The sequence below is a fragment of the Pholcus phalangioides genome, unplaced genomic scaffold (genome assembly GCF_987345545.1).
Source record: "Pholcus phalangioides strain wild (caught in Gottingen) unplaced genomic scaffold, Ppha-v1.0 ptg000003l_1, whole genome shotgun sequence".
Taxonomy (NCBI): domain Eukaryota; kingdom Metazoa; phylum Arthropoda; class Arachnida; order Araneae; family Pholcidae; genus Pholcus; species Pholcus phalangioides.
In genome coordinates, this window is record NW_028301596.1 from 31,215,984 (window position 1) to 31,243,608 (window position 27,625).

Below are 27,625 nucleotides of genomic sequence, written 5' to 3' on the forward strand. Positions count from 1 at the left end.
GTGTAGCTTTTAAAAGCCTTGGACTTCATTATTACCAATACAACTGCAACATAAAAACATGGGAAGCAAATATTTAAAAAAATCCTAGCATAAAATGTTTGAATTTATTATTATTTTGAATGCTAATTTCAAAAGATATTACTTACCAACTATTTCTTGGATTTAACCCATTTTTTAGTTTATAGATTATAAAAGTACCACATGCGCATACTTGTGACACTAATACATCACCATGAACGAGAAATCACTCACTTAAAACAGTAAAATTATCAACTAATTTTACTACATCTCATGTGCTGTGCTGTCATCTGCTAAAAAAAATGTTTGAGCAGTGACACCATGCATTAGTTCTGAGACCACGCTCACTGAGCCAAGGTGACAAGCACAAACTTCAAAAGTATGAAACAGCCCTCACTAGATATGCCACTCTGACTCTTCAATGTCCTTGAAAATAAAATTTAGGGCATGGATGCCCAAACTAATTAATTTTATGTTTTCTGACTCATAAATTTAGGAAGAATCCAATTCTGAAAGCATAGAAAATATATATTTTTTAAAATTAATAAAACTTATGTTCCCAAATTGGGCGTTGAAATATGTCCAGAAAATTCAGAGAACAGTTCAACCTCGGCAAAAACAATTTATCACCATCAGGATTCATAAATGAGTGAGTCTTACAATTTCACTGACCCAATCAAAAACATATAAGGTGATGAACTATTATTAACTAATTCTTTTTAGCGAATTTTCCTATCAGTGAATTGCAGGTAAATTTTTCAGGAGTCATTTAAATTTCAGCATGAAATATCCCTCCCCTCTTTAAAAATAGTGTTTTGGTCCCAATGGATAGCCCGTACATAATAGATAATAAGCAGGGGTGGCTCGAGCTCACCTGTGACCCAGGGGCAAAGCATTGTGTCTCACCCCTAAAGTCAACCTTGATGGGAGGCTGAATGGGCTTTAGCCCAGACGACTATAAGACTAAGCACACCATTGTTCATCGAACAAAATACACTTGACCATATTTCCCTATCTTTGATGTAGACTTGTTTTGCCGTTCTTAACTGATAACTTTTCCCACATTACAACTTTTATTTATGAGCCATCATATTTTCATTGCTTTCAGGGCTGAATTTTTAAATTTATTTCAAATCTTTAACATATAGTTGAACCTTGTTAATGCAGAAATGTCTGCACTGAAATAAGGTAGAAACTAGGGGGAGTGGAACGGGGGGTTCTGGTGCTTTAGGCCCTGGACACGTGAGAACCCTAATTCTTTCTTTGCCTTTATTCAACCACTCTAAAAAATACTGGTCATTGAAATATACAATTGCCCCATGTGATGGAGTTCATTCTTATTTCTGGTACCACACCCCACGCCTGACTGTTTCATAAAGTTTTCTCATAAGTTTATGGCTCAAAAGAGTGAAAGCACTTGGTGTCTTGTGAGTTTTCAGTTCTAAAATTTTAAAAATTTATGTATCTAAGCAAAAGCCTAGACTGCCACCCCATTCAACCTGCTGCACTTTCGCTTAAACTGCCCCAATAATAAGATATAAATAAAAATTGAAATACAATTATAGTAGTTATAATGACCCTCATCATTCTGCAAAAAATGGATGTTACATCAGGTGGTCAAATTGAAATAAAAATACATGGGATTGCCGTTATATGTTAACATTTAGGACCTACCTTACCAGTCGGTGTGATGAAATGGTCACAATTACATGGGGTTGTTATAACGAGTGCATAAGAGAATCAGATTTCTTCACGAAAGTCAATTAAGGAGATGCCAATTATGTGGTAAGCATTGTTTTTTTTTCAAAAGTAAGACATAAATTTCTTATTTATGGCGTATAAAAATATTTACAGTAGTTTATGCATTACTATCACAATGCCATAAGTATGCAGCAATTATTAGCATTCTTGAATATGCAAGCACAAATTACATGAACTAATTTCAATACGTGTGAAGAACTACACATACTTGAACAACAGGGTAAAGAGAGTATGCACAATCCATAAAGAACAGCATTAGTACTTATCTGGTGTAATGCCAAAAGAATGATGTCACTTTCTGATCACATTTTCAGTTAAGATCACAACTCTTACCTCTTCACTTGGATCGGTTAACTTCTCTATATTAGTTCTTGCATGATGGAAACATTTGCACGCTTCAAGGTAAAGGTCTTCTGGTGCAGGTGGTGGGACATATCTTGTGAGATCAGTCATCTCGTGATACTGGGCATACTGTACAGGAGGTGGAGTTATAACACTGCTGAAAGGTGCGAATCGATGCTCGTAACGGACTTGCTCATTGTCGAATTCAATGTAAGGTCTTCTCAGTTTTCCATGGATTTTGAATCCAGAAACAGCCTAAAGAAGAGAGGAAATGATACATTCGAAAAATAAGTAAATCTTATAGAAGTAATAAGTGGGGAAAAACCCACTAAAAAAAACTACCCAGATATATAAATTATAAAATAGCAATTATAAATTATAATATTTAAAAATAGTTATGTTGCTAATTCCACCTTCCTTATCATTGCTAATTAAAATCAAAGAAGTTATTACGAATTTATAAATAACAAACAAAATATGTGATCAAAATTGAATCTTTCAAGATAACCAGCACATTTTATAACAAACAAAATACCTTATAATAGCCACCACATAAGTTCTGAAGTGCCTGGTTTATTATTATTTCTCGATGATGTGGCTGAGTTTTCTTCTTTTTCTTGTTTTTTTTTGGGGCTCGTCCTTTTTGTTGCTGCTGTTCTACAATGGGTGGAAATGAAAACAAATCAATACACCTTCAAACTTTAATGGAAAATATTTTTCTGTTGATTGACACTAAAAATTGTTATTTACAGTAGACTCTGAATAATCCGAGGTGACCAGGGCTAACTCTAATTACTGAAACCTCGGATTACCCACAGAAAAAAGAAGCCCCTGCAAATCAAGTTTGTGTCATGATCCATTGCTCAAAAGCCGCTCCTGACTCTTAGTGGATTTGAACAACCCATCTCAGAAGCTCCTGTGACCGAAGATTGGATCATGACCCATAGGTTAAGAACCCTGGGGTTAAACACTAATTTGTTGGCATAGGCCACAACCGGCATCTAATTGAGAATGAGAACTTACTGGGCCGTTACACCATGGTCTACTATTTTTTCTGATGTTTTACCCGCAGCTGTGGCAGGAGAAACGCCAGAAAGAAATAGCAGACCATGGCCTAACAGCCTGGTAATTTCTCATTCTCAGGTTAAACGATAAATTTATGAAAATATTTTTCTACTAACACACAGTCTTACAAAGGTTTTAACAGCTGGCTGCGGCCAAGATAAATTCAGGAATGAAAATTCAACTGTCTCTCCAGGGAGTCAAACCCATGTTTTCTTGCATGATGGCTGAACGTGCTGCACCACCATGCTATAGAAGCACACACACTTTTTTCCTTAAAGCTTATATGCACTCAAATAGACCATTTATGGACAATCAGATAATTATCTTTTAAAAAACTTTATTTTCTGAATTTATCTTTGTATCAGCCAACTTTTGAAACCCTCATATCAATAGTGGAGAGTCACACCATATCTTCAGATATGAGGCATAAACTTAAATGATAAGGACGTTCTAATAAAAAATTACCAGCTCTACTTTCTTGTTCACTCAAGAAGTTGTCAGCGCGAGTCAAGGCAGAAACCATCCAGCCATACAGAAATTCATACAAATACCTGTAATATATCAAAAATTATTTGAATAAAGTAGACACCACTTATTAGAACAACACGTATTGTAATCCCTTACGCAAAGTAAGAAACATTCCAATATCACAATATAGAAAAAAATTTGTTCATATTTATCAGCCTTTCAGCTAATGTGTTATCAATTTTTTTAGTAGAAAGTTTTTTTTGTGAATTTTAAAGTTAAGGTGGAACTAGACTTATCCCCCCCCCCCCCATAAGCAATCATTATCAATCGACAACACTAAGCAGGAGGTTGGAAGATGTATTTCTTTTCCCCTTGTTTACAAACATTTCATTTCCATACACAATGCCTTATCCCAGCAGTAGTAGTTGCTAGCTGCTATAATCCATGTATGCATGAAGTTACTTTTGCAATGGCCTACATATAGTGGAGACAAACGTAATGTAAAAAAAAATAATAATAATAATAGGCATGGGAGGGGGGCACTGCCACAGTTATTTTCGTGAAAATGTCAACTGTGTATAATAAATACATTAAAATTAACTAAATTTTTCATACTATAAAATCTATGGATGGATATAATCTATGGATCTTAGTTTATGTTCAGATAAGACAAAATAAAGCATAATTAATGCAGATTAATTAGCAATGATTTACAATGTGCAGAGTGATTATAACAAACGTTTTAATTTCAAAACACTGTAAAATATGAACCAATGGTCAGAATGACTTGAATGTTTACATGAATATTCCTGAAGCAATGGAATTTTGTATGGTGAAGGAAGAACTTACTTAAAAATGAAACAACACTGTACTCATCCAATCCATGGGAAATTTGCTTGTAGAATGGAAATGATGCCCAGTCAGGCCAAAACGATAACTTAATTAGCATAGCATGATTTCATAATTCATGAAAACATCACAAAAATGAAGTCATTAAACAAATAACTACAACTTACAGAAGAAATATAAAATATGTTTTCCACTTCTGACTATGAAGTGGAAGCACACAAATGTTTGTTCACCGACAGATCTGTGTATGTCATGGTAATGATGTGGATGTGTTTTCAATTCACTAAAGTTTGCAATCCGACCACTGTACATAACATTTTGAGCTATCCTCCAAAACAAGTTGCAAGTATTAAGGTCAGATGAACGCGGCAGCCACGTGTCGTGTTGTTGTCAAAATGGTTCTTCAGCAGCTGCTTTACTGGTGTTGGAATGTGTATCTTGATAAAAGTTATGCTATCCACACACTGATGCTGTTGAAATGTCCAAATGAAGTGGTTGTGCAAAATAGATAATACCACTGGTTAAGTACTGCATCATCTACTGGTATATTTTTTTTTCTTTCACCAAAGAAAATTCCATTGCTTCAGGAGTATTCATGAAAATTTTCTACCCATTCTTACCAATGGTTCTTATTCTCATGAAAATTTTCTACCCATTCTTACCAATGGTTCTTATTCTACAATAAGAACCATTGGTAAGAATGGTAAGAATTGTTTTGGAATCAGAACTTTAATTATAATAACCAGCTGATTATTTTTCAAAAAATACTACTGCACATCTTGATTAACTGGGAATAATGGTGAAAGCATAAAAAAACTGTTAAATATCAATCCTCTTGCTGACTGATATACAGTATGAGACCTGGGGGTGTACCACCTTCTCATTCTTAATAAGCATCTGATGCTTAACTACAGATTTGATCTTTAGTTAAGAATCAAGAGGCAATTTTGCTACCACATTCTTAACTAGGAATCATTTTCCTTCTGTAGTTAAGAATCGGGTGACCCCACTTCTTAGTAGATAATTTCTTTTCTTCCATATGCAAGATAATTTAAATTCTTTCTTTAATAGAAGTTTTTTTTTATGTTTCATATTCACAATCATATTCTAAAAAATTAAAAAAGTACTTTACAGATGCATTTTTATTGCTGAATAAGGAATTCATCAAACTTTTTAAATTATCAAAAGGTTGTGTGGGAGAGTGGAAACCAGTGTTGAAGTCTATATACCGCACATATATGTTGGTAATATATATGCATAATAATAGTTGGTAATATATATGCATAATAATAGTTGGTAATATATTGATGATTGATATAATATATTGATAATTAGTTGGCAATATATGTGATAATATCAAATCATCTCAATAAAGTTTGATAAATTTTGCTACATTTATCATATTTATATAGTGATTATGCATAATTCCAAAATTTTCAATCCATAAATATCATGATCGATGGGTCGTAAATACTTCAAATTTTTTATGTTATGGGAACTTGTAGATTTGACAATTTTTCTAAGCTTAAAAAGTGAGAGAAAATTAAATTTTTCACACAAAATATATAAGTTCTAATCGGCCAAAATGTAACTGCACATGAATATAAAAACCATTATTGACCTGCTGCTGCGTTTGTTTTTTCCCACACACTTGAATGCATGCAAAAAAAGCCCACATTACAGAAGTGATGCCAATTTTTACTATTACGGTGTATTATCTGATCACTATTATTTTTTATTTGATCACGAAGCAGCTATATGATGCATGTACAGTACCATGCACATTTCGCTATGGCAACTAATTTAAGTGAACAAGAAGCATATTATAAGAATTATTGTTAGTCTTGTAATGTTAGCTTTACTCATATACATAATGCAAACATAATGATGACTCATTTATTGCATTAACCATAGATTGATGATTATGCATAATGACCTGCACGTGTGATAGATTCATGGTATGCAAGCAAAATTTATCAAACTTACCAAAATAGCCAGTGATTATTCATAATAACAGCTCTTTCATCATAACATAGCCATTCTTTGTGGTGGGGGAGGGGGCAATGTTCTCTATCCCTGTGGACTTGGGAAGAATCTTTGATTCAAATCACATCGAATAATTAAGTATGAATATGTTTGTTTTTTACTGCAACATGGCTCAAAAAGCATTATGTATTTATCATTTCTTAGCAACCATGCTAACATTTCCTTAAATGAACATTTTTTCAGGCGATCGTCATTCTAAAATACAGGGTGTTTCAAAAAGAATAACCCAATTTAAAATGCGTATATTATGAAAAATATTGAACATAGATGGACACTTAAGATTAATTTTATATTACATGGCTAATTAAAGTTTTTTGACAAACCAAATTAAAGGTGCTCAATATGTCCACCTTGGGATGCATGGTATATGTCCATACGGTAGTCAAATTCATCCCAAACTTTTACGAGCATGTTTGCATCCACTGCTTCCACAGCTGCTGTTATGCTTCAACGATACCTTCAGTTCAGCTAATGTAGCTGGAAGGAGAGGCACATAAACATAGTCTTTTATAAACCCCCACAAGAAGAAATCACACACTGTGAGGTCCGGCGATCAGTTCAGCTAATGTAGCTGGAAGGAGAGGCACATAAACATAGTCTTTTATAAACCCCCACAAGAAGAAATCGCACACTGTGAGGTCCGGCGATCTTGGAGGCCAGTGATGTTTAACTGAATGGTCAGGTCCTGTATAGCTGATCCATCGTGTAGGAATGCAATTGTACAAAAATTTTCAAATGCCCAAGCTCCAGTGTAGTGGTGGTGCCCTGTCCTGCTGAAAAATGAAGTCACCCGAATCGGTTTCTAACTGTGGGTAAAGCATTAGCACTACCTGTTGGCAACTGCATAAGATTTTCCTCTTTCTACCTATACATTATTCGATCAAAATTTGAGATAAATTTTATTTTGAAAATATCAATTTCAAATTTTTCATTTAAAAATGTTGAATGTACACTTTTTTGGAAATGACCCATATGCAGCTTTAACCAGTGTAGAAATACAAAAAACTAAAAAGCAAAAATATCACAATAAAATATACTAAAATATAACTTACCAAAATATATAAGTATACTCATGGCTAGAATAAAGCTCAAGCTCAAAACCAGAAAGAACGTACTGGATCATGACTTTCAAAGTGTGGTACAGAACCCAAGTTCCAAAACATGCCAGATGAGGACAGTGATTTTCAGCTTTCACAGACAGATTATGTAAATACGCATCAACTTTGTCAGCCTGTAAAAAGAGAAGTGCACGTTGAATGAAAATTTGAAATCCAGATGAATCCGCGTTTTTCTATGTGTTATGCAGTGCACGTTAAATTCAAAAATGAAAAATTACATACTATGGTACTTATTGGACTCCAGATAATATTATGATTTTGTAATGTTATCATCACTTCCCCAAAATATGAGCTTGATAGAGGTACCAATATGAAGAAAACATTGGGATGGGAAAATAAATGGAACATGGATGATATTCAGAAACTTATTTATTCTTGATGAAAGTATTCCAAACTTCAGTTCATTGATATGTCCTCTTGAGACCCAACGTCCATTGTAATGGACATTTTTCTTTTGAATGAAAAAAAAATTTTTTTTTTTTTTCAGGTCTTCAAATTTTATTTTCTATTATCTTGGACAGTCAGGTGCTACCACCTGTGCAGCTATATGTCGAGTTTTGCGGCGGGATTTTTAGATATCATCATTTGAAAATGGCTCATGACAGAAGAAGGACTGTTGAAGGTATGTAAACAATTTGATTGTAGTTTTACATATTTTATGAAGTGAATTTGAAAACAATTACATCCAATACTAAAATTAAAATGTTTGCTTGATTAAACTCTGTTGTTATTTTATTTTTTACAAGCATATTTTTAAGACAATAGCAAGTTTTTATCCGTGTCCATTGTAATGGACAATGGGTCTTAATCGGTAGATTATATGCATTGATTTTTTTTTCATTTTCACGAAGTATAACCAATTTTCTTGGTGCATAATGATATTTTTAATCACGAACATATATATTTTTCTGTGTTACATATTTTTTCTAGAGATATTCGGAAACCAACGATATTTAGATGCCGAAAAAGATGCAGAGAAAGTTTTGGAAGCTATAATGAATGGCGATGTGTCAGATATTGACATTAGTGATGCAGAGGATGAACAGGAAAATGACATAGTCTGTAAAGATTTAAAATATAGTCCAATAATTGATGTTGACAGTTCAAGTGACAATGGCGAGCCTCCCAATAGTAAGATCAAACAATCTTTTGAGGAAGAAAAGGGAAAAACAAATCCTAAATCTAGGCGTCAATTTTGGAAGAAAACTGAAAGGTAAATACCTTAAAATAATCAGAAATTAATTTCACTAGAGGTATAAAAAAAGATTCTAAATCTGTTCTGAATCACTATTTTTTCTTTTGTATGGCACAGTTTTGATGGTCTTAAAGATTACAGTTGCAATAATGATGATTCTGCAACTGACAGACAGAACTGGACACCACAAGACTATGTCTCTCTATTTTGGGATGATAATTTTCTGAAGGAAATGTGTAAATACATGAACATGAGGTTCCATCAAAAACAGGAAACGTTTCAAACATATGCCTTAATGACATGAAATCATATTTAGGTGATACCATCTTGATGTCATGCTTAGGCTATCCAAGTGTTCGAATGTACTGGGAAAAATCTGCACGTGTTCCTATTATTACTAACACCATAACTAGAAATCTTTTTTTTCAAATTAGAAACCATCTAAAAGTACTTGATGATACTCAAGTTACAAGTGAACAGAAACAGAAAGACAAACTTTGGAAAGTCAGGCCAATAATGGACAAAGTTAGAAAAGGGTGTCTTACATTACCTCGTAGCAAAAATCTCGCCGTTGACGAACAGATGATACCCTTTACAGGCACGTGTGCAGTCAAACAATTTGTACCAGGTAAACCAAATCCAGAGGGGCTCAAAAGTTTTGTTTTGGCAGCACCGAGTGGATTGGTATTGGATTTTGAAGTATACCAAGGAAAAAATACATTAATTACAAGTGAAAGTGCAAAGAGCCTTGGTGTTGGAGGTGCAGCAGTGTTGCGACTTGTGGAGACAGTGGGAAAAGGAACACATATATTTTTTGATAGATATTTTACTTCTACTGCTTTGATAGATGAGTTACAGAAAAAAGATATTGCTTGCACAGGAACGATCATGAATTTTAGACTTCCCAGAGCGGTGAACTTGACTGATGACAAAATAATGTCCAAAATGGAAAGAGGTAATTCTGTCATGTCAGTCTGCCAGGATGAAGAAATCTGCATCGTGAAATGGTCTGACAAGAAAGCTGTGTTGCTGTGTTCCTCCAAACTTGGAAAAGAGCCACAAGACAATGTAGACGTTGGTCAAAGAAGGAGGGTACGTACCTGGAAATCCCTAGGCCAGTAATTGTAAAAGAATACAATAACAACATGGGTGGAATCGATTTGATTGATCGAATGATCAGTTATTACTGAATAAAGACGCGCACTAAAAAATGAACCATAAAAACAATCATGCATTTCTTCGATCTCGGTTTAGCAAATGCATGGATTTTAATGAGGGAAGACAAGAAGGCTAATGAGAGTAGTAAATCCATGCAATTTTTAGATTTCAAAATATTAATTGCAGAGAAACTTCTACGCCAACCTGAGCTGACAGATTCCAGTGATGAAGAAATGGCCAATACACTGCCAAACACTCATAAATGAAAACACAATACGAGTATTGAGTCCAACACAAGTAACAAAAACGGAGTCAAACATCTTCCACAAATGATGAATATAAACAATTCTGTAAGATGTAAGAACAAAGGTTGCACAAAAAAAACAAAAGTAATGTGCATCAAATGCAACCTATATTTCTGTTTGACTGTTGAAAATAATTGTTTTGTAGAGGCCCACTCATAGTTTTGTTGAATATTTCTATGTTGGCAGGGTTCATACAAAATTTTCAAAATGAAAAGTAAGGAGTTTGTAAGGACTTTTTAAGGAGTTTCAAGCAGTTTTTAAGGAGTCGTGGCAAACTTCATAACTTACAAGTTTTACAGCAAAAAAAAGGGGCGGGGCACATATGAAAATTTATTTTTAATTTGCAAACAATCTTTCCCTCTTCTCAAAAATATAGATGTAGAAATGGTTCAAAAATTACAAGTTTTGATTTGTTACCTGACATCATAAGAATTCATAAAATAATCCACATACATGCTTTCTGTCGTCACCAAAGTGTTCTAAAACCTTCAAGTATTAGTCAAAAATATAACCCGTAACAGCATCACATAAATTATAAAAATTTTAAAAGTGATATTCATTCCCCCTCCAATTATTCAAAATAAAAACCACAGCCGACAAAGATTTTTCTTAAAAAATTATTTATATTTGTAGCAACTCTTCAGGGTTCATACAAAATTTTCAAAATGAAAAGTAAGGAGTTTTTAAGGTGTCATGGGGTCACGCACCCTCCGGAAAAAAAAATTGCACCACTAGACAATAAAAGAAGCCCACATGTGAATCGATTTTCATTTAAATGTCTTTTTTCTTTAATTTCTATTTCAATGTTTCCAAGACTTCAACTTTCAGAATAAAGGGTATGATGGGTAGGAATTTCAGCTGAAAAGGAAGAGATATGCCATGACTGTATGAGCGAGTAATAAGCGACAAGAGAACACAAATTTGAACAGTAACAGAGCATGATGATCAAGATTAGGTATTGAGAAGTGTAGTAAGAAAGAAAGAGAGTTGTGGTAGTATATAGTATTAAAATGATTTAAAGAAATCGGAAGTGATGTACTGAGTTTGTAATAAATTTTGTTTTTATCTTGCTTGAGCTGTGGCCACTTCTGCCAGAGAGAGATACAAATACAACGCCACAACAGGCAAAATGCCCAATGAGGTGGCTAAGAAAAAGATGCCCATAAAAAGATGGATGTCATATTTCAAAAATACAGCAACCCAATTAAAAATGCAATGATCTGCGGCATAATCATGGATCACTTATATGACGCGCTGCACAGCTCCAGAGCATTTGGATCCGCTAAGTATTTGAAGATCACTAGAGTGGCTCTGTACGGGACTCAATAGGGAGAATGTTAGTTCAGGTGTCCACAAACTAGTGAAAAGTTTTACTCGTTTTTCACGCACAGAGTAAGACGTCATTAATAATATTTCATATTTTTTATAAGAACCACCCCCCCCCCCCGTCATCAAGTCAGCAAATCGAAAATCCCCCATCCATGCTGACGTAATACTTGAATGACCCCTTACATAAAGATACCTGAAAGTTATTTTCTGGTACTAAAAGTTATTTTCTGGTATTAAAAGGTATTTAAAAGGTTAAAAAAAGTGGGTTCAGCTATAGCGGCTGATCGGCTCGTCCTCCCCCCCACCCCATTCCTTCTATGTTAATAGTGCATATTTTTCAAGAACTGAGACCCAATGTCCATTGTAATGGACATGCCGAAAAGTGAAGTTTTCTTGAATTTTTTTTTTAAAATGACTATGCATAATATTTTGTATTACCATAAAGGAGGTTAATTCCAAATTTCATAAAAATCGGTTGATAAACTTGGGCTTGGGTCTCAAGAGGTTAAATTATTGGTAGGACTTCCATGAAGATATTGGATTTGTGATGATTTAAGCATTTTTACCAAAATGACAGGATCAGGGGTGATTGTTGAGTTATATGGCTACATGCAGGTGCCAAACCCAAGTTCAAAAGATGAGTAAAAAGCTTTGCTGACCCAAAAAACATGGTCAGATACATCAAAAATAGGTCCCACATGAATAGGCATACACGAGATTTTATGCGTGGGTGGGGGGGTGTTCACATTTTTTCATGCGAAATAACACTATAATCTTGACTCAACGAAGGGGTTATAATCCCCAACCCTCCCCCTTTGTGTACGGCAATGCCAGCATGGGTAGGGTTTTTTCCTTGCACCACCACTGGACCGGAGTAGATGAGAAATATGAAAAACAAGAAGCATGGTCACCTTTCATATAAATATATTTTTTATCAAAACTCCCACATCCTGATGTGATCACATCAAAAGTGGCATGCACTGTATTTTTAATTAGACATTTTAATTTATTAGATATTTTAAAAAAGTACAAATAAATCATACAGCTTTTACCTGAAGTAAATATTAAAGAAACAGTTTCCCAAGAGTAAAAGCAAAAAAAGTTGTGGAATAATTTGATAGTGATTGAAAACATTTCATGACTATGCCTACGAAAATGTTACATAAATTTCTCTAATTAACTAATACAAAATTACTGAATTGAAATATACTTCATCCTGTAATGCAGCCAGCTCTTCGAGTAGGTGAGCAAGCTTGTCTCGTTGTCTGGCACGGTTGTGACCAGTGATTTGAACTAATTTACAGAAAGGCCTGGCACAATGCCCTAAAAATGCTTCAACATACTCTTTGGCTTGAACATTTGACATCAATGGAGTTCTTGAAAAAATATTGAAAAAAAAAAATAGGTAAAATGAAATAGGTGATGGCGACATAACATTCAGTATATATCGTAGAAGTTATCCATGGAATATGCAGAGGTTTTTATTTGTGCTCAAATTAACATCCAAAGACATATATACTGAAAATAATCAGACCTTACAAAAATTTTAAGATAACTGAATTGTTATCAGTTTTTTTTGGTGAGAAAGCTCGTCTTTGGTATGAGTTCATTTACTTCTTGATGCTTCCCTAATGATAGTGGTTAGCACTGTCAGAAGGTGTCTAACTTGACACACATGAAATAATTAATTGGCTTGTAATAAACTTAAATAAAAAAATACAAGACAACCTTGTAAAAGCTAGAAACATCAAAATTTTTTAATTCAGCAATGTAACTTCCTCCTCACAATAATAACTATTAATATTAGGAAAACATCCAGAAGGAAATAAATCTGTGCAAATGATAGTATTTTGCCCAAGAAACTCTCTTTCAACAACAACCACCTCACTAAGACAAACTAAAAAGTGAATATTACACTATAAATTGAAATTTTTCAACATACTTTGGCATGAGAGCAGGTGGTTTGATGAAAAGTCTAATAGCATCCCTTAAAACATCAATTATATGGTGATTGCCTAGAACTCTTCCTGGCTCACTGAGGTATAACAACTTGATAGAAAAATACAGAATTGTTTTGTTAATCATCAATTTGGTCTAATTAACAACATATACACATAAAAAACAAAAAAAAGTTAAAATTTGAAAATATATTTAAATTATCTTAATATTCACACTATAGTAATACCCGCAGTTACATGATATTAGGGGCCGACGATAACCACATAAGCCAGGGTTAGATTGGACCAATATTCAGTTGCTATTCACTATTTAGCCCTATTGCCAAAAATTCAGTATGGACGAATATTGGTCACGAATTCTACAGAATATATGTACATATAAGTACAAATTAATTTGAAAAAATTAATTCAATTGGAATTCTTCTCATAAATTATAAAAATTTACTGATTATATTTTATTGTATGGTGTATCTCCCCTTTCCAGTGAAGGAGGTTATGTCAGAGTGATTAGGGGTCATTCAGGTATTATGTAAACATTGTGGGAGGGTGTGTTCGGGTTTGCTGCTTTTTGATGACGGGGTGGGGGGAAGTTTGAATGATGCTTACGTCATCATCAACCACCCTTTATAAAAATATTAAATATTCTTAATGGTATTTTTACTGAGCATGCTAAAAACTAGAAAAATCTTTTGCTAGTTTGTGGGCACCTGAACTAACATTCTTCCTATTGATAAGTCCTCTGTAGCAATGGTTCTCAACCGTGGGAAGCCCATTGCCTTGATTCCTTTTTTGTGAGTAGAAGGCCCCGTCATACACACAACTAATGAGAAATAAATAAGGAAAAATGAAACAGTGAATCACTCACATCCAGGTGTGATTGATGTTAGGGCCTGGCAGTTGCAAAACACTGCTCTATAGAGCCACTTTTGTGATCCCTAAATGTTCCGCAGATATTTCAGATGATCTGGAAACGTGTCCAGGCCACTTAAGTGCTCTGGAACAGTGTTGCGAGTCACTCAAGTGATCCGCAAACATGCCCTGGATCACTTAAGTAATCCGGAAATGTGCCCGGGTAACTTGAATGATGTAGAACTGCACTGCAGACCACTTAAGTGCTCCAAAACTGTTCCATGTGACATTTAAGGGATCTCTCTCTCTAAACGTGCCACAGACCACTTAAGTGTTCTGGAACTGTGCCACAGATCACTTGAGCGATCGTTAAATGTGCCATGGGCGTACCAGAGCAATCTGAAAATATACCAAGGGCGTACCAGAGCGATCTGAAAATATGCCAAGGGCCACTTCAATACTCTGGAATTGTGTCAAGGGTCACTTAAGTGATTTGTAACTGTGCCGCTCAGTTCACTTTTACAAAATTAGGTTTGAGGTGGCGGGCCACATCAGATAACCCTGAGGGCCACAGGTTTAGCATGTATGGATTATAAAATGAATTGAAATAAATTTCTTAAAGAGAAATTTTGAGTTCTTAGTCTCCAAATAGAATTGAAATTAATAGAAATCTATTATAATATAACATATATAAAGGTATTTTCTTTTCAAATTTTAATTTAAAAAAATAATTTTTGCATCAAAGAAATCAATTTTGATCGTGTGGGGGGCAGCTTCCCCCGCATGCATCTCTGATCTCAATGTGCATTAAGAGATAGGGATTAAAGCTGACAAGGGAAGAGGGGGTCAGAGTTTTACTGACTTTGCTGATGGGGGGGGGGGGTCAAAAATGGCTAAGAATCTGCTGACATAGTACTTGAATGGCCCCGTACCTAGGACAGGGAATACATGAACTGAAAATAGGTATGCAATTTTTACTAAAAATTACTGCAATGAGAAAAATGAGCATGAATTACACAAATAAAGTTCACTACTGAAGGATGTATCTAGAAAAGATATGTATTAAGTGACTGAAAGAGACAAAATGGGCAAAGAACATCTAAAGAGGAGAAACAAGAAAATAAGTTGTAAATTTTATGCTATATTACTAGTTCAGAGTAATTAATGCTTGACATTTTCTTAAGTAATATTAAAATACAATATATCATTAAATTTGATTGTCAGTACCATGGCAATAAAAATACAGTCTTATCCCATTATAATGAACTCCAATTGACTGGGGAAATCACTTCTTTAAAATGAAATTTCATTATAAAGGAATTCCAAATTTTTGTATTGTTCCTATGTAAACTAATCTGGGGGATTAAAAAAGTATTAAGACAAGATTTTTTTGTTATAATGGTATTTGTTAAGACAAGATTTTCACTGTAACAGTGCTTGTTAAAAATGGGATTCCACTGCATTTTTCAATTACTTCTTAATATTTATTCAAATAATAAACTGCTTAATTAAAATTTAATATATATATATATATATATATATACATATACATATTAAATTTTAATTAAGCAGTTTATATATATATATATATATATATATATATATATCCTACAAATTTAAAATTACCAATAATTTCATTTTCAATTAAAAACACCAATTTTATTCATAATAGTGATGAATTTTAAGAAAATTGGTATTCAGTCAAATCACTATTCGTCCTATCCCTACAGTCGGGGTACAATTTTTCATATAAAAATACATATGAATATTAATTTATTGGGACCAAAATTTAGGAAAAGTACCTGGCTTTTCCTTCTTACCATGGCTACACTACCCCATGGTACTTAACTATGACTTCATAACATTTAATTTGCATTGCGAGTGAATGTTTACGATAAACATGTTGGTGTAAATCGAGAAGCTATCCATACTTAGAATAAGACAACCATAAATATTTTTTCATTATTTTGGGCAATGTATTATATTTTATCATGTATACAGTCTTTAGTGCTTATGATTGCATTTTTAATTGGATTGCTCTGTTTCAGAAATATATGACATCCATATTTATTATAGCAGCTTTTTCTCAGCCACCTTGTTGGGAATGTTGCATGTTGTAGCCTTGTATTTGTAATCCGTTCCGGTAGTAAAAACCACTGAAGTGTTCTACCACATGATGTTTTGGTCAAATAAAACAATTCTTTATTTGAACTACCACTTAATAATCTCTATTATCCAAGCAATAATCTAGTGATTGTGCTTCGAATTTCATAAATGAACATTTTTCACAGAAAATCATGTAACTTTTAAATTACGCAACTCAGGGTAGCGTAAGTTGGGGTATCACTGTACTTGATGCTACTTAGTCTTGCTACTTACCTTGGTACTCAACCATTTCAGAACTTGTCAAATTCAGTACTTGTCATATTTTAACAGGGAAAAAAATTTCAGCATGCTGTGCTTGCTAATAGTGTTATTTTAGCTCTGTTATATGTTTTATATATACATGGTAAAAATATTTATGTGGTAACCACCATGAGATACAAAATGAATTAATGAGTACCAGAGTATCACTATTTTTGGAATCAGTTGCATAAAATGCATAGAAAGTTTATTTGATGTAGCAAAAATAGAATACAGAAAAATAAAAAAATATCCCTACCTGTAACACAGATCGTGAAAGAACACATGGTGATGACTTACTGAATTCATTCAGAAAATCCTGGGGGAATAAATTTTAACAATTATCTTCTGTTTGTGTGAAAAGAAAGAGCAAAATTAAAATTAGAATCATGCAATTCTCATCAAAATGAAAGCATAAAAAAAACTACATAATTTCCATATAAAGCGAAACAAAACACACACACTTCTTCACGCAAGTATTCTCAGCATGTCCGGGAATACACACATATACAACACTTTCCAGCATGTACCAATTTGACAGAAACCCTCTCAGGAATGTTATATGTAACAGGATAAATGTGAAGATAAACAGCATAGCAGAAAATATTTTTCAAAATGGTAACAGTTGGCAAACTAAACAGCAGCTAATCTGCACAACTTAATATATCAGGCCTAACAGTGTTATTTTGTAATATCAGTAGCCACAACTAAATGTTTGGTCAGCCGGAACAAGTACACATTTTGGTGCCCCCTTGTAATGTTGACAGAGAGGATGAATAGTGAAATTTGCACCACCTCTGGTCCAGCGCACCAGACCTGTCTGCTCTCCCCCCCCCCACCCCCCAGTTGCAACAACGAGTAGGCTTCATGCGCGATACTTGAAGTATGGGCATTTCAGACTTTGGTCGTAACAAAAACATATTCTTTCTCAGATTATTGGAAAGGTCTTCCACTTGGATTTGGAAATGATAGTAAAAACTTTTAATACATTAATTTGAAACTATAAAAGTTTAAACTATTGAATAAAAACTGATATTAAAGAGAGCAGCAGCTGAAGTCAATAAGACATCCACTACTAATACAAAATTGCATATTACAAAATTGTTAATTACACATTAGCAGCAATTTGCAGGATTTCTCAACAGAAAGTCCTACACCAAATACTTAGGTAAGAGACTCGGAGGAAAGTCATGTTTGGAATTTACTATAAACCGTTAGCTCGTTTAACCTTGTGTGCATAGAAATGGTTGTGGTGCAACACGAATGATCAAATTGATTAATCAAAGAGTAGATGAAAAAAAATCGTGAATTCAACTTTTTACATAGAATTCATTAATTTTAAATAGCATATATAAAAAGGTAAGTTTTCAAAATCATGCATTAGATTGTAAATTTTTTTGGATGACTATGTAGTAACAGTTATGCAAAGAACTATTTTCTAAGATAAGAGGACACTCTCAATACCCTTCCTTTCTCATTGCAAGCTTACATTGAACACAAACTCGTCAGTTTTCAATTTACTGTCTTTCAAATTGTTAAAGAGCAAATAAAAGTTTCAAACATAGATGAATGTGATTTTGAAACTTACCAAGGCAGAATGAAAAGTGGTGCTCTCAGTAATATTACAAACAGCTCGTAACCTTGATACTAATAACCTGAGATGCTCCTGCGATTCTTGTCTGGTTTTGATTTTTGTATACCTGGGAAATGTAGGAGGAAGCAATCGCTGATTGACGAGAGGTTCAAATCCCATAATTGTGGGATAATCAGCTAGGTAGACAAATAACAAATAGAAAAATAACTTATATATTCAAGTACGAATAAACAACTTTCTTTCCTTCTTTTGCATAATGAATTCAACTAAACAATTCCACAGTGGCTTTTGGTATTACAAGGAAGTTGAAATTCTATTTCACAATGGTATGACATGCAGGAAGGTATATACCAGATTTTATCTGTTTTTCAAAGACTTATACTAGATAAAAACACTATTATAATGTGTAAACTATCTAATAATGCAGTTGGCGTTCTTCATAGTGACCCCTATTATTTTATAGAAAACAAGCATTATATAGAAAGTGTCAAAGAAATAAACTAAATAATTTAGAGTTGAAACCAAAAACCTTACCTCTATTGCTACTTTCAGCCCTGGGATCGGGTTTGATTCCAAGAGATATCGTTCGTTCAATAGTCGGTAAAACTTCACTACATTGCTCAAAGTAACGATCAATCTCTTCAACCCCCATGCACTAAAAAAAATATATAAACTGAATTCACAATCATCAAAACTAATTCCCAAAGATTTGAAAAAGGCAACTCTCTTATTTTTACCTTTTTCTTGTTGAACAATAGCAGAGCTTGGTAAAAAAGTCGACAAAATCGGATTCTGGAGTAGAGAGCAATCGATACTTCATGCTGTGGGCATGAAAATAAAAAAATAAAATACATCATTTAATTCTACAAAAATATGTAAATAATTTACACACCTGTAGCACTATATTTTTAAAAACATGTACATAGGCATAAAGTTATTGAAAATATTGGGGGGGGGGGGTGTTTGGTTTAAACCTTAGATGCGACCAAGTAGTTTTTTTTTCAAGTTATTTTCCCTTGAGAAAATATTACCATGTATACCCTGAATATATATGTTTTTCTTAAAGTATCTTCATGCTGTGGGTATTATAGCAGTGTATTATCTCTGGGGCTTTTTTCCCCCCCTTCACAAAGAAGCATCAACAGTAGTGACTTCACCATCAAGCTAAAGAGCAGGCGATCTTATAATCCAAAAAGACAGCAGCTGCCCTTAAAGGACAAAGATCAGTGTAGGAGTAGTTACATTACCTTCACAGACATTTTTATTTTCTTTCCCATGAGAAGCAGCACATCACCTACTGTGTATCACCACCAGGCTTAATATTCAATAGTTTTTGTTTTGTTTATACTTTCACCATTTCTCTGATTGCATATGCAAACAAAGATTTTGTATTTTTCTATTCTCTACTGAACTTCAAGGAATCAAGCAAAAGTTATGAACTAACAACAAGAGTTTCCAAGAAAACTCATTAGTATAGATGAAATGAAAGTATTTTTAAATCATTAAAATGATAGAACTACCTGTTTCTGCAAATCAAAATCTTGCTCTTCTTTTGATTTTGTCCGTGTATTCTAAATGAATAATAAAAATATTTTTATATAAAAAAAACAAAAATTCATTAATTTAATATAACTATACAAAGCAGCAATAAACTGTGTGAAATGAAATGGGCCAGAAATTAAAATCTATTTTAAATCTAGTAAAGGGCTTAACACGCTGAAGAAAAATTTAGGCATAGCCAAATTTCTTAGGAGCCAAACATATTTTTACCAAGAAAAAATGGTTCTGGGCATTGTTTTTTTTACTTAGGTATCTCTTTCCATGTTAGTAGACGTGCTGAAACAAATTCTGAAAATTTTATGTTGGCCTCAAACCCCACAATTCAGTGATCACACATGAAAAATTCAAGGCACCAATACAGACTTTTTAGTTGCTATGGCAATCTGGGATTTTCAAGTCCTCATATTAGAGTGTATGTGAAGTAGTTTATTTTATCTCGAACACAGATTAAAATTACATAATTTGTATCAATATATAATTTTTGTGAAAATCCTACACCTATATACCCTCTATAATAATATAACTTTCTGGTCCTGATACACTAGTTGCTGGTGCCACTCAACATCCATGACAAGGGTCAGAGATATTAGGTTCATCCATGAATACATGTTGTGTGAATTTGAAGGTGGAGTGGCTAAATTATACGGCCCCAGGGCGAATGCTATACTTACTCAAGTATACATTAGGCACTGACTGTAATCATAAAAACATTCAGTTCCCGTGGAAACTACATAAAATGAAAGATCTTTATATGAAGAGATGGTATTTTTTAGGCCTGAAATATAATGAAAAATTGAATTTTCTGGATGTTATGCCGAAACTGATGCTGGAAAGAAAAGTTATTTGTCTTCTTCAGGAATCACACAAACCCGATTTCCCTTGCATACCAGGCAAGTGAACTAACCAATACACCAGAGACACACACTTTTCAATTCCTTATAAGTTAGCGCACTTGCCTGGTATGCAAGGGGATCCAGGTTTGATTCCCGGAGGAGACAAATAACTTTTCTTTCAATTATCAGTTTTGGCATAACATCCAGAAAATTCCATTTTTCTGAAAGATCTTTAGTTGCGATTTCTAACCTTAACTTTCTTGAAAAGTTCCTCTTCAACTTCCTTCAACATCGATGATGCCTTGACAGAGGAAACATCATTAGCCAATTTATAGCCATACATTACTGGCTGGAAGTCTTCCTGAAATGCAATAAAAGAAAAATAGCTAAATCATCCAGTAAATCTAGACTGAATACAGCCAGACCCCAATATTATGAACTCCAATTGAATGAATTCCTTGATTTAATTTTTTTTTAATTCTGGCAAAAATGAAGGTCAGACCCCTATTTGAGAAATAAAAACCTTAAATATAAAACAAATATATTTTGGTACTACGCATTAAAACAGCTATTGGCACAATACAGGAATTTTGGCGAGAAATGCTCTGCTGGCACAAAAATGGCATGACTATTGGTATAGATCAATATTAAAACAGCCAAAAACTTATTGTCAATGTTGTCAAATAGTTTTTCAACCCAATATGTTAAAAAACAAATCCCTTACTTTTATGTAGATTAAAATATTTTACATTTTGAATTATAATTACTGAGAAAAAAATACATATTTTGATATGTAAAATTTCTGATCCGCCCAAAACTTTATTTCATATAAAAATTCTCAAGCAGCATGTGTTAATATACTAATTAAACTCCTTTATTCTCACCTAAAATTTTTTTAGCCTTAGTTGTATAAATCCAAAGTTTTAAAAGAGTATTTTCAATGAATGCAAAGCTAGCAGGACTTAATACCCAAAGCAATGTTTTGCACGTTTAGATACAGCTCCAATTGAAAACCATTGCATTATAAATGCTTGTAAATATACCATTATCACAGCCAAACTTGGTTATTCTTACTTTTGTGCTAAGAATAAGTTACAGGAGTTTCTTAAGCATCATATAAAAGCCAGCACTGCCAAATTAAAGGACATTTTAGTCCTAAAATTTAGTATTTTGATTGCTCGATATATTCTAATGTTATGCACAATAAGGGTTTAGTTTTAAGTATCAGTTTCATCATTTTTGTTGCACCACATTCATTTGCTGCACACAAGGGCTAATTAGACCGAAACCTACAATTTTCGATTCTGAACGCGGCAGCCTTTCCTATACTCACTGAGAGGTTGGTGCACTAACCCCTCAATGTGGGACTCCCTGTGATAGCAATCTTTTTCTGTGGTCATGTCACTGTTTCTGTTGTACTCCCCTTGTCTGGAAAGTTTCTGACAAGGACAAACTGGGTATTCAACTCGCAACATCTCTAAACATCCTTCGACACTTTAGGCGAGAATGTTATCGACCTGGGCTACCACGCCTGTTTTAAGTATCAGTGATTATATAGATAATTTAACAGAAATCAGCATTGCATATATGGTGCTTTTTAAACACCTATCTGTTATAAAAAGTGCATAGCAGATGTTTATGTCTATATACATACATAAGCAGCTAAAGAAATTTTGGAAGGTCAAGAACCATCTTGCATCGAAGAATATCAAATTTTTCCATAGTTTTCCCTTCAGTGTTTATGCTATGCTTTATTCAAATTATTTATAAGAAAAACAACATATCTTTTGTCCAAAATAATTCTGTAGAGCAGGAGTTCTCGCACTTTTCCCACCCGAGATGCCTCTTTCTTCTATTCAAGGCTTATCCGCGAGCTTTGTTGGTCCCCAGAGCTGTTTAACAAAGAATATTTTCAAAAAACCTTTGTCAGGGCCACTGCTCTGCTGCACCCTTGACAAAGGTTGGAGGCATACCAAGGCGCCACAGCGCACAGTTTGAGAACCCCTGCCGTAGAGAGTAGAAAACTATTTTACAATCATATACAGTAGTTATTCTTTGTATAACATAGTCACTTTAAATACTACATGCACAATTAATGTGTGTATTTCCAATGGGAATTTTATATCAAAAAGCAATTTTTGAGGTTTTTGACGTGACAGTTTAAACCATCAAAAAATCTGCCAATCCTGCTAATATTGAACTGGTGAAACTGGAGTCCCTTTAACAGAAAAATACCTATATTTCAAACTATCCTTAATTTGTTTTTCATCCTCCAAAAATCAATCCAAAGACTTGACTTCCCAGAATGTGACCTTCAGCCCTTTGAGACAAAAAAAGGAGGATAATAATAACATAGTAAAGGAGGCAATAACACAATTTAGAGATTGTGTGTAGGAAGGTTTCAGTGGCCAACTGATGTAAACCAATACCATAAAATATTGTGCTGTTCTATGTTTAGATTTCAGTAAAGAAATAAAGTTGCTTCAAGTCTGTACTGTATCTTGACAAGTAAAGAATGGCGGGTGATCTGAAGAGAAAGTTTTTTTGTTAGCAAAAACAAATGACAATTATGACAAAATTTGATTAAAAATTGTTGGATGTACCAAACTTCCATCAAGTAATTTTTTTCATGCATCCTGACTTCATTTTAAGTTTATATATTTTTCTCAATTGGGCTGTCAGAAATAAGTTGCAAAAGTATCTCCAAAGTAAATAGCTATGCTGCAGATTAAGGGAAAAAGTATGTTTACCTCTTCATAGACTGAGGCCCTACTGATGAATTCCTTGATTATATCTAAAAGCTTCAACGAATGAATGCTGAATGTCCTGATGAGTTTATCCTCAATGAGTTGGGGCTTATGAAGATAGAGATTAGTGAAGACAGTCTGCGCTAAAGAATGGCCTTCTAGCCAAGTTACCTATGGTGAAGAGAATAAATAAATATATGGCTATACCTTGATATTCATATGTCAATAAAAAAAATAAAAAAATAAAATAAAAGTCTGTTCAGTAAAAAAATAATGTAGTAATGTCAGTTTACAATTGAAGGGGAAATTGTTATTATAGCGGACTTCTCATTATAAACAAATTTTATTTTTTTTTGCACTGTAGAAACATATAAATAGGAGATAGATAAAATAACTAGATAAATTTACTTTTCTTTTTCCTTTTAATTTGAACTACTTTTGCTGAAATATGCATCTAAAGTTAACTGCTTTTGCATATACAATTTTGATTGTATATCAAAGTTTTGCACTTTTTGAAATTCAAATGGAGTTGTACAGTGTCTAATAATATATAAGGCAGAGAAAATGATTAAGATCTGTTTGCCCTGTGCCCAGTTTTGGAAGGTTCCAAGAAAGGAGAGAGGGGAGAAAAATTACTTTTTAAGAGAAATAACAACCATGTCAAAACCAGAGGTCGTGCTCCCTGCCCAACAAACACACCTACAGATAAAAAATTATGTGTTTTCTATCTCCTATATAGATAACAAGAAAATAAGATACAGTATGTGGTCTTATCTATGGGGGAGGTACTGACATGCCCCATTCATACCACCTATGATAATAAAGAAAGAAGAGAGAGAGAGAGGTCACCTAAGAGATTTAAATAAAATGTCACTTTTTTCAGTCTTTCCATTTTTTGTATAATTTTTAAAGAAAGGGACAGAAAAACATGCTTTTTGATAATTTCCGAACACACATTCGTTACAGCGAATGTGTTCTGATTTTCATAAATAACTTGCTATAAGCAAGAAATTTGTTTTGTATATTTAACATTAGCTCTGACAATCACTTTCAAATTATTCGTAATAGCGAGATTCACATTATAAGCCATATTTTTTATAACAGACTTTTGCTGTATATATTATTTCAATGGTTGCACTCAATGATTATGATATAATGATTTCATATCGATACAAATTGTAAAAAGTCACAATAAAGTCATAATATTAACAGTTCTAGAAATGACAGGAAAAATTTGGCAACTACACTAAGACATCTGATCCATGAAACATAATTACCAAACAGGACAATGTTGCATCGATAATTCCAATCTGCTCCGCTGGAGAAAAATCTTTAACTTTCAAAGTCCCCGCCTATTGAAAAAATACAATAAAATATAGTTGAGCTTCCATACACCTAATGTCCATATACATTGTTCCATATATGAATAGCAGTATGTGTAATGTTCCATATATGAATAGCAGTATGTGTAATGTTCCATATATGAATAGCAGTATGTGTAATGTTCCATATATGAATAGCAGTATGTATAATGTTCCATATACAGTAAAATCCCTCTTAAGAGAGAAGAGACACCCCTCTTTTGTGGACAAATAATAATTTTCCCTTGTACAATAAAATTATGCATTTCAAACCCCTGATTACCGGTCACCCCTCTTTTACAGACAATTTTTTTTGTTCCACCGGTGACCGCAAAAGAGAGATTTTACTGTAACATGTTCCTGTAAGTGCAACCAGCCTTTCGCGGATGAAAATAAATAAATACTTGTTTGATCAAAAAAAATGTTACTGAGAAGTTAGTAATTGCCAATGCAAAATATAATTGCAAAGTAAAATAAAATGCAAAATAAATTGTTTGAAAAGAATACATAGGCTTTACTGTGCATTGCAAAACAGAAGTTTTGATTTTATTCCCATGTACGAAATATATGTTTTATATACCCAACCTTTTTTGGCAATAGTGAGAAAAAGCAAAATGCTGCGATAATAGCGCAGCATTTCTTTTCTACCTGATACCGATAGAATTGTGCTCCATTTCTCTATTCTTCACTCTCGTTTGCTACATCATTTATATATCCTGAAATTGTATGCCTGCTTATACGAGGTTATAGCAATCAATTTCTGAAACAGTATTCTTTTTTACATTAAGTTTTTTCATAACAGAAAACAATTCGTTATACCAAAATGCTAAATTAAATTTCTTCAGAAAATATTATTGGAAGACACTTTTACTTGAGAAATCAATGCCAGTTCTCTGAGTATGTAAACTGTATGTAAAAAAAGAATCATTACACTGAGTGCTTGGTCAAAGTTTAGAACTTTCTTAGAACCACGGTTACACATCATGCCAGCATCCATCTTTGGATCCATCATCTCGATAGCAGACATAGCTTCAAATAAACCAAACCTAAAATAAAGGTAACAAGGAACGGAAACAATCATGAAAAAATAAATTAGAATGGAGAAATTAAATTTATAAAAATCACTGCATTTTCGAAATCAATCAATAAAATTTATCTGAGAAGCTAGTGCCTTTCACTCAACACACAAAATGAATTTTTCCACTGTAACTTTCTAACAGCCAATGTTTCCAAAAGGGAACGTTGGGAAAAACATACTTTTCTTACATGAAAGCACACTTGATTTTTTCCCCTGAACATGTGAGATTCCAAACATAATTTACAAAACAAAAATTTCATTAATTTCAGCATTTATGCTGTGAGTTCAATTTTTTTCATCATCCATTTTTTAAGGAATTTTTTTTTTTTTTTAAATTTCAATGTTGTTTTTATGGACATGCGCAAGTCCAAGAAACATACAGGAGAATTTTTTTCCCTGGATTTTATGGTTGAGATCTCTAAACTAAAGGATCAGAAGGGAAATAGCAGAAAAAAATCAATTTAAATCTTAATTCGGCAGGTAAGAGGTTAATCTACTTGTCAGAGATGTAGTTAACTACTATGGTCAAAAAATTCAGAGACTTATTTTATTACAGAAGAATGAATACAGATAGAACCTGTTTATTTGGTGTTCCTTTTGAAGAAATTACCCTATGCAATTATGCAAAAGAATTTGTTTAAGGGGCAATGATTATCCAGTTCCGAAGGAGTGCAGCGAACAGTGATGAAGGCACTGGAGGTTGTGACAAAAAAAGGCTTGCAATCCGTAGTTGCATCTATGAACAATAGCAAAAAATGCATAATTGCACAGGGTAGTTACTTCAAAGGAAACACCAAATAAACATGTTCTATCTGTAATCATTGCTCCATAATAAAATAAGTCTCAGAACTTTTAAGCATAGTAGCAATGTAGTTGAGCTTGGATACCGATAGCATCTGGGTATCTCGAAAGCAAAATGTTTTGCATTGTTCTGCAATGAGCCCTAAGCTCAGGCCTGTCATTTGCCTGTCATTCAGCTCATCACCTGGCTTTTAAAAATACACTACAAATGATATATATATACAAATATATATATATGCATACCTTGAGTACATGTTCTTTGTGTGTCCCCCCCCCCACCCCGACAAAAGTTGAAATGACGGCCCTGCCTCAGATGACTGAAAACGTTCTACAATAAAATTTCACATAATAGTCAAGAAAACACGAAGTGATCTTTTTTGACTATGCAAAAAAAGTATATATATATATATTACTCACATCTCATCATGCAATAGCTCGCCAATTTTCAGCTCTAAAGGGGAAAGAAAAGGCTTTTATTATTAATCATATAACAATGTATCAATCAAGTACTTCACAATTGAAAACTGAAGAGCAGTCTGGGTATTCTGACGGCTTAATTTTTTTTCTTTAAGGGAAAAACACAATTTAAAAAAGTTTTAGGTAATTAATTTCCAAAATGGAATGGATATCAATTTAACACCATTACATTATAATTAATCTTATGGGTTTTTATAAAATTTTACAGGAAAATGAATTATTCCAAAGTGATAATTTGAAGGGAAAAAAATTATATCTTGTGTGGTCACCACCCATACAGCATAGTGTGTTAGTTGATAGTCTGAACTGA

General features: G+C 33.5%; 1 protein-coding gene across 1 annotated transcript in view; it reads right to left on the reverse strand.

Moving 5' to 3' along the window:
- Naa35 (N-alpha-acetyltransferase 35) overlaps window positions 1-27,625 on the reverse strand; it is a 41,285-nt gene that overhangs the window by 7,428 nt on the left and 6,232 nt on the right. Inside the window, exons 3-18 of the mRNA XM_089247492.1 lie at window positions 27,256-27,289; window positions 25,891-26,005; window positions 24,876-24,950; window positions 23,602-23,769; window positions 21,102-21,212; window positions 19,979-20,029; window positions 19,196-19,279; window positions 18,993-19,113; window positions 18,453-18,634; window positions 17,124-17,183; window positions 13,597-13,703; window positions 12,865-13,030; window positions 7,602-7,780; window positions 3,652-3,737; window positions 2,657-2,778; window positions 2,113-2,376 (exon numbers count right to left, since the gene is read on the reverse strand). Of these exons, the coding sequence (XP_089103618.1) occupies window positions 2,113-2,376; window positions 2,657-2,778; window positions 3,652-3,737; window positions 7,602-7,780; window positions 12,865-13,030; window positions 13,597-13,703; window positions 17,124-17,183; window positions 18,453-18,634; window positions 18,993-19,113; window positions 19,196-19,279; window positions 19,979-20,029; window positions 21,102-21,212; window positions 23,602-23,769; window positions 24,876-24,950; window positions 25,891-26,005; window positions 27,256-27,289 (1,925 nt within the window). The remainder of the gene's footprint in view (window positions 1-2,112; window positions 2,377-2,656; window positions 2,779-3,651; window positions 3,738-7,601; window positions 7,781-12,864; window positions 13,031-13,596; window positions 13,704-17,123; window positions 17,184-18,452; window positions 18,635-18,992; window positions 19,114-19,195; window positions 19,280-19,978; window positions 20,030-21,101; window positions 21,213-23,601; window positions 23,770-24,875; window positions 24,951-25,890; window positions 26,006-27,255; window positions 27,290-27,625) is intronic.